This window comes from Amphiura filiformis, unplaced genomic scaffold (genome assembly GCF_039555335.1).
Source record: "Amphiura filiformis unplaced genomic scaffold, Afil_fr2py scaffold_50, whole genome shotgun sequence".
Lineage (NCBI taxonomy): Eukaryota > Metazoa > Echinodermata > Ophiuroidea > Amphilepidida > Amphiuridae > Amphiura > Amphiura filiformis.
In genome coordinates, this window is record NW_027305514.1 from 114,652 (window position 1) to 123,844 (window position 9,193).

At 35.1% G+C, this 9,193-nt stretch overlaps 1 protein-coding gene across 1 annotated transcript; it reads left to right on the forward strand.

Annotated features, from left to right (window-relative positions):
- The first annotated feature begins 6,345 nt into the window (after nucleotides 1-6,345).
- Nucleotides 6,346-7,506, forward strand: LOC140144340 (growth hormone secretagogue receptor type 1-like). The gene has a single exon (XM_072166165.1). The coding sequence runs from the start codon at nucleotides 6,346-6,348 to the stop codon at nucleotides 7,504-7,506; it is 1,161 nt and encodes a 386-aa protein (XP_072022266.1).
- Nucleotides 7,507-9,193: the final 1,687 nt, after the last annotated feature.

Below are 9,193 nucleotides of genomic sequence, written 5' to 3' on the forward strand. Positions count from 1 at the left end.
TGGACGCTTGAGTGGCTTCAAGTCGGATTTTGAAAGTTGCACTTAGCTCCTATTCAAGCCAAATGCGTGATTATCAATGAGCCAATGATTAAAACATTGAAGATCTTTGCCAGCGAAAGACCAGTGGCTCAGTGTCGCCGACCTACTGCTTGGCATGCAAGGAGTCTCGGGTTTGAAATAATAATTAACATTAGTATGATTATTTTGTTACGAAATATTTAACCAAAATTATTTGAGACATTTCAGTCAGTGAGTTCCGTGATTAAGCCTTGAATTTGACAAGAAATGTACTTAACATATTGTAGAATATGTTAAGTACATTAGTGTAAAAATCCAAAATTTTGAAGGCTGAAAAAATATGTAAGGCGTCCTCAGCAAATGTTACAACATTGATACGAACAGTTTTTCAGAGACGCAGCTCATATCCACGGTAAGGCAAGCAATATTAATTTAATAATGAAATGGAGTTTGTAAATATACAATTATTTAATTAAACTTATTTTCAAATATATAATATCGATACTAATTTAAGGTTCTTTTTAAAAATACACTATTAATCCAATTCGCATTATCGGTATACTTGTATTCCACGAGTCGTAAAGGAAATGGAGAGCATAGAGCAATTAACCGTTTGTTATATTGCTTTATGTGCCCAGTGAGCATTAAAGCCATATTGTAACATTTGTAATGTACTTTAGTTAACTAAGATACCCTGTCAAAATCCGAGATTTCAAATAAACCGTCTGAACAAGACGGTTTATTATTACGATGGAAATATTAGTCGAACGCGTACGCGATGTTTGTAACACAGGCGCGTGGGACGGTCGCACACACATCATCAATTTGCGATAACGGCACTGATAATAAATTCCAATTTCCTTTGCTTTACCTCAGTTGTTTGGCTCAAAATTAAAAGGGGGCATATCTGGCAGTAAAAGAAGAAGAAGAAGAAGAAGAAGAAGAAGATGAAGATGAAGATGAAGATGAAGATGAAGATGAAGATGAAGATGAAGATGAAGATGAAGAAGAAGAAAAACACTCGTGAGCTTTGAGACAAACCTTTATTTTTTTGGCCTAAGCGCGGGAATGAAATTACAATTTTCTTCGTTTTACATCATTGTTTGGCTCTAAATAAAAAGGGGAACAATGTTTCTTTATGCAAACCATCTATTATTGCCTTAAGATATAAGCCTATATTTTTTGCTTTAGGTCATTCGTCCGAGCGCAAAGTTAAAGGTACGTATCCGATTTTGTGGATAAACGATAATGCTTTAACAATGAAACCTCAAGGAAACATTTTATAGGGTGTCCCAAAAGTTGCGCTACAGTTTTGGACACTCACAACTGCATGTAAAACATTTAAAATTAAGGACTTAAATATTAGACGTTCATTCAATTATTTTGTTACTAAATATCAAAACAATATTATTGTACACAATTGGTCTATTGGAGACATTTCAGCCAACGAGTTATGTGATAAAGCCTTGCATTTTGCAAGAAATGAAGTTCTTTAAACATTCGTGTAAAAATAGAAATTTTGAAGGAAAAAAATTGTACTGTGTCATCGGCAAATAATAATTTTGCTTCGAACACAATTATCAGTGATGCAGCTCATAATATCATGGTTAGTAAAGCACGCAGTATTAATCCAATAAGGAAATGGAGTTTGTAAAAATACAATAATTTGATTAAACCTATTGTCAAATATATCCAATATCGATAGTAATTGAAGGTTTTATTAATCAAATTCGTATTATACTCGTTATGAGTCGTAGAGGAAATGGAGAGCAAAGGGTAACCATTTGGAGTAGCTCTCTGTGGCCTAACATGCCAATGCATGTGCGAGCTAGGGTCTGAGTTCAGAGCTTCAGTGTAATATTTGTGTAAAATGTGGCCGTACACTACGAATGAGCCGTAAAGTCGGCAAATTGTGTTCTGACTTACAGTGTAAAATGTGCGTGAAGGTCGTATTCATAGGTACCTCAATTTGTCGCGATATGTTTCTCATTTCCTGTTGCTGAAGAGGATAATAGTCTTCTACCTATTTCTATAGAATCTCTAAATAGCTTTAGTCTTCGTTTGCTTTGGCTAAATCCTGTTCAAGTGGTGGGTTACAAAGCATTGTATTTTGTCTAGGTATGTAACAATGAGAGGACATTCCTGAAGCTCGTTGACTTGGGGATGATTTGAAATGATCGCCAATTACGACTGTTTGATATTTATTACCAGCAATGTGGAAAAAGAGACACACGTAGAACCGAAAAAAGTACCATTTTGTTGAAGGAGCAGAGTTCAACAAACCATAAACCCGCTTCTGAAGTCAAATGATATACCATTTTAAAACTTATGATATTATTTACTATTAAACACGAAATAAAACAAAATTCGGGGCCGACTTTTCGGCTGATTCGTAGTGTACAGTCACAAATAAGATTTCTTGGCAGGTGTTGATTGATATAGTTTTGCAAGAATAATAATAAAATAGAGGCAGCATGTAGACTGATATTGGACTCTGTCATATTGACATAAGCCTAAAAAGTTACCTTTTCAGAGTCTGAATAGAGCAGCGACGTATCTTGCGACGCCATCACGACGTCTTCATTCAGCGTAGTGATTACTCTCCTCCGGATGCCGGATATGACCTGCCCAACATGACGATCTGCTGTCACTTGACCACCCACCGGAGGAATGTAATCACTACGCTGAATGACGACGCCGTGGTGGCGTCGCACAGTGGGCCAGAATCGCCTCAAAGTGTGCCAAAATTATAAACGGACAATCAAAAGCATAAAAACACGGTAAAATGACTATATTAGGGGTTTTTGAGGCTGCAGAATTCAATGAAGGCATTTTCAAAAATGTATGACGTCATCAAACTGCTGAACGGTGATTGGTTGATTATTTTAACAACAGGATTTCAAATGAAATATTGGTTGATTATTTTAACAACAGTATTTCAAATGACATATGTTAAAATTTTAATTGAAAAAGCAAAATAGGGGTTCCAAGGGGTGGGAAATTCAGTGATGACATTTTGGAAAGCGTATGACTTCATCAATATGCTGATATGTGATTGGTCAATTATTCCTCCCACAGTTATTCAAATGCCCGTGTAAGAATTATTATAAAAACTTTCAAATCGGGGGTTTTAAGGACTGCGGAATCCAATAGAGCTTTTTTTCCAAAGCATATGACGTCATTAAAATACCGAACCGTGATTGGCTAATTACTCTTACAATAGTAATTCAAATGTCCGGTTGGAAAAGTATTATCAAATAGCATACTCAAGGTTATACGGACTGCGAAATTAACTGACGGCATTTTTTAATACTAATATTTCTAATACAACCAGCCAGACTCACAAAATTTGTACGTGATTCTTCCTGCCCGACTCCAAAACGTCGCCATTATCTGAAACGTAATTCTGGCCCTAATTTTCAACCCATCACTATATACCAATTTCCTTGAAAAAGCAACCGATTTTGCCCAAATTGGGTACTTTTACCAACATGTTTATCAAAATACTCAATGACATACTGGGCGCTTTCGTCTGCGGTGAAAACCCACCCATCGCTTACAAAAATTGGCGAAAAAGCACCCCGAAAGGCAAGTCATGTGAATGGGAGACCCCCACCCCGGATGATACAACTTATTAATTTAATTCACAAATTTAATATTTAATTAACGAATCTAATATAATAATATATAATTCGCAGATTTAATATTAAATTCGTAGATTTAATATTTAATTTATTCAATATTACATTCACAGATATAATATTGAATTCACAGATTTGAAATTTAATTCGCGAAATTTATATTAAATTCACGGATTTTATATTTAATTCGCAGATTTGATATTTAATTTACAAATTTTATATTTAATTCTTGAATTTAATATTAAATTCGCAGATTTGATATTAAATCTGCGAATTATACATTGCATCTACACATTTAATATTTGCGAATTAAATATTAAATCTGCGAATTCAAATGCTAATATAATATTAAAATATACGAATATTAATAAATCTGTAAATTTAAATATTAAATATGGAAATTTCGAATTAAATATAACATTTAAATTTAACAAATTTTAAATCTGCCAATTTAATATTAAATCTGTGAATTAATTATATAATTAATTATCAATTTAAAATTAGCCGATTTAATATTAAATCGGTGAATAAAATATCAAATCGGTGAATTAGATATTAAATCGGTGAATTAAATATTAAATCTGCGAATTCAATGTTAAATTCGAGAATTAAATATTAAATTCTAGGTCTACTAGTGTATTTAAAGTATTTAAACTTTATCCATCTCTATACGGCGTCGCAAGCAACGTCGCTGCTCTATTCAGACTCTGAAAAGGTAACTTTTTAAGCTTTAATAATAGTAAAAATAATAATAATAATAATAATAATAATAATAATAATAACACTAATAATAATAATAATAATAATAATAATAATAATAATAATAATAATAATAATAATAATAATAATAATAATAATAATAATAATAATAATAATAATAATAATAATAATAATAATTATTATTATTATTATTATTATTAGAAAGCGAAAAATCTCTCCGAGTCATGATGACATCTTTCGCTCTCGCAGTTTATTATGTCAGTTTGGCTAAGCTTCAAATTCATGTAAATCATAATTTCATGGGATTCCTTCTTTAATTTCCAATCATCGCATTGATATAATTTTAGGCAACGAGAAATCGTCTAATCATTGATATTGTGCCTCCGGTCAAAATCTAGAAACACTAAATGTTTATTCTGATACATTGAATTGGTAATTTATATTTTAGTTTTCATCAGTTATTTCTCCCATTCTTGTCATAATCTTTTACCCATTTCGATAGGTACATTCACAGGTTTGGGCTCTATTTTATATCCTTGTCCCAGGCGCCACAACCCCTAGATATGTCACTGCTCTTACCCCTTTGGTTTCCTCCATGTATGCGATCCCACAAATCCTTTACCTCTCCGCAATTCCTCTTCCATTTTGAGTTTACTTTTTTATTTCGGAATTTAAGTTATATCATATTAATTATGTCGCTCATTGTCTCATGCCCTTGTCGTGCATTCATGCCGCTACGGCAAGCGGCATGACGTATCAGCCAATCACAAGCCTTGATGTCTGTTTGTCGGCAATGCGCGTGCGTCACGTTGCTCAGCGGCATGCGTCATACGCTCAGTTTGGGTGAAACATATATATGTTCAATATATAGATCACTTCAATATTAGTTGTATAAGAAAATAGATAATAAATTTGGGCTATTCCAATTCAAATCTATGCACCCCTATTCATTTCATACAGGGAATGTGAATTTCAAATCAAATGAGGTTACATGAATGGGTGACTCCATTTGAACTCTACACCCACAGTGTGGAAGATTAAGGTCTGATACCAAATTCTAGTCTCTATAAGGGTTTATGCATTTCAACTGTAATAGTCCAATGTGCGTCTTCCAACGCGTCCATATATACAGTTTAAAATGCAATAATAATATGCAATATATGCTTTCAGATTTGAAGAAAGAGATCGTAATAATATAATTTGCACAAAACAAAAGAAAGAAACAGACAGACAAACATAAAACACGTATACTTATTATTTGTTCATAAACAAGATAAAAGGCTTATCCACTAGCACTTTACTGTCACGACATCTTCAAAGTATAAAATAATAAAATAGATCACACAATTTATACTCGATCGCTTTTGCAGAAAAGCAAATTTCACGCATGCTCAGTTTGCAACACGACATCACCTTCACACACTGAGCATGCAATTCATTTTCAGCAGCGATCAGTATAAATTCACCTTAACGTATCACGTTTCATCAATTTCCTCCTTGTACGTTATCTAAATATTTGGACCACTTAAAGATCAATACATATATAGAATAATTGAATTTGATTGATTTAAGATAAGATTTCAAAGAGTCATTTTCAATTTGATATAATCATGCCATAAAATTGCTACTTGCAGATAAGGATACTCATATTTATACAATATAAAAGTCGTACCATGGTGTACACATCCACGCAATTCATGGATCAGTGGTTATTTCCGTAAATGGTACTTTTAATTTGATCAAGATATTTCATATAGGTATTAAATTCATATTATGCTTTTAGCTGTCAAGTGCTGGACACGTAAATATTTATGGTTCTTGCTCAATATCAATTACAAATTTCTACAAGATTTGCTCCCATGAAGTCGCTACAGTACTTGCAGGTAACAAATATCGTATAAATATCACTCTTATATCGAATGTACTTCCAAGATTAGCCAAAAATCGGGAAAGCAAGTCAACAGATATGGATGACATTGGAAGATTCGGGGAAATGCTCAGCAACAACTCGTATGAGGATTATATGAATGAGTCTTCTATTAGCGAAAAAGGCACACCTTTTGACAGTCTACAATGCCCGGCAGATGCAGTACAAGTCAATCTCTTGTATTACCCAGAACAAGAGATGGATCTTCTTTTGTATTCAACAACCGACAAAATCATGATCAGCAAGGTTTTCCCTATCATCATCGCAATCGGTTTATTGGGCAATTCTGCTTTCCTGCTGACGCTGATTCGAGTTCGTCAAATGCGGACTCTTACAAACTTTTACTTGGCCAATTTAGCTTTTGCCGATCTCTTTCTTGTGATTGTCACCGCAGCAAACTACTTCTATAGATTTATTTGGTCGTCAGAATTCATGAGCGGCACTCCTTGGAAGTATGCCCCGTCATGTGCGATACTTGCAATTGCCACATATGTGCCATATTTTGCGTCTATATGCCTGGTTACGTTGGTCAGTGTAGAGCGTTTTCTTGCTATCTGTTTCCCATTAAAACACCGAATGATGAACAATAAATCCCGTACTATCAAGATGGTATTTGTCACATGGTTGATAGCATTTGCACTTGCAGCTATCGTAGCCCCACAATCGTCGGTATTCTACAGGTTCTGCATTGTGTGGCCTGTAAAATGGCAACATCGCTTACCGGCTGTTTGTTCTCGCTGTTACTCAGTGAAAACAGAATTCTTTGACATTTCCAGTGTTGCTCAATTTGTGCCATTTATCATCGCCCTTCTTCTGAATACCACACTGTATTGTCTGATTGTCCGACGTCTTAGTCAGCGCGACGTAAGTGATACGCGCAATAAGGGAGACAACCAAGCACAGAATCAAGCACAAAAGGTTCGTAACGCAGTGGCGCGTATGTTGGTTATCAATGGCATTGCCTTTTTCTTGTGTTTGACGCCTTTTCAGTTTTATAATGTGTACTACTTGGCTGTAAGAAACACAAACGTAAAGGTACTTGATGACAGACATGTTTACATTATAGCATGGGTTGGGCGGTGTTTTACCGTGTTCAATTCAGCCATCAATCCATTCATTTACAGCGCTACCAATGCGCGATATCGACAAGCATTTATAACTGCCATTGGTTGTACTCCCAAAAAGGCGCAATGTCAGTGAAATGACAACGTCCGCATCGGCGGTAACTGCCAACAACGCAACACGGATGTGAAGAAATTTTCGGTAGACATGATATCATATTTATTTGCAGAAAACAGTTTTGGATTTGGTATTTTAATTTAAGAGGGATATAATTTTCTTCGGCAGGGAAAGGGTCATGAATATGTCGGTGACCGGAGTAAATTTTTTATGACCCCACCTACCGCGGGCAAATTTTTTACGACCCCCTATCTTGGGTCGAAATTTTATGACCCCCCCCCACCCCCTCCACAGGCTCAAGATAAATTATTCATTTCCGGAACAAAGACGAGGAGAGCACCAAAACTTTAGAGCGAAGAAAGTGTGCGGAGTGCGTTAAAATTTGATCGCGTGTGTAAAGAAGGCGCGCAAAAACCCAGGAGGTAGTTTCAGTCGCTTCGCGTATCTTCCGTGAACAAACCAGAGCATTATATCTTATGGACATGAAATTTCTTTTCGGCCTAGAAGCCTAACGCACACATCTCGTCAATTGATCAATTGTAGGAAATGAAAATATATGTTTGGTGTTGAATTGATTGCACCTTTTTGATGCCAGGGCTTAGTAATACACATTCAAAAACCATTACATGTATGTTGAAAATATGAGATGCACGCTGAAACCACTCCAAACTTCAAACTTTTCGCACCCAAGTAAAAAAAGCTTTTCCCTTCCTGTCAGTAGCAGCAAGAAAAAGAAAGCAAGATGCATCGCCATTCTGTTGTGGCGAATACGCTTTTAAATAAGCTGGTGTTTATTTTACAGCTTTTTACTAAGTTGTCACAGAAGGACGAATGTGTTCATTACCATACCTCTTACCCATCCGCAGCCTTGGAACAATGATTACATATAGACAAACGGCACAAATGAACGCTTTATTTCCAGCCAGCTCATCTGTAAAATATATGCGATTATTTAAGAATATTTTGGTTATTTAGCAGCAACAATGTACGATGATTATTGGCAAGTTTTAAATGGCACTTTCCGGGGATTTGAATAAACACTAAATGTATGCTTGCTTATAGGTAACTATCGTAATATAATGAGACAATGTTAAACAAATTTTCCATGAAGGTTACGATATGGCTGATTGATGAAATCTTAAATTGTCGTACATTGTATGAATTAGCACCATAGACCTTGGACTTAAGTGCTTCACATGTTTCTTCAACCGGTCTATCAACTTACAGATATCCGTGAATAAAATGTTGGATAAAGCTATTGAGTAATTCATATGATCTTGGAAAGGATGGTTGGTTTAACAATCACTCTGAAATGAAATTTGTGACATGGACGTTTGTATAATTGATGTTGTTGCGAGCCCCACTTAAAAATGCATTTCTTTCTATTGTGTCGATATTTAGTTTGTTGCAATTGTTAATGCATTTATGTCTCTTATGCAAGCATCAGATAAATGACGTGATTGATTTAATGGTAGTAAATGATCGAGACCAATCAGTGAATCGTTTATGAAGGTGGTATATGTTCTATATAAATGAGTCCACTTAAATATGTGTTATTGTCCCACAGCATCTTCCCTACTCGTGTTAAGATTAAAATCTTTTATCCAAATGCAACAAGACAATGCTCATGAGTGTTCAGGTATACCTGGTACATATATGCGAGGGTTCCAGACTGTGCAACACGAAGTTCGGGGGACTAAGTCTTCTT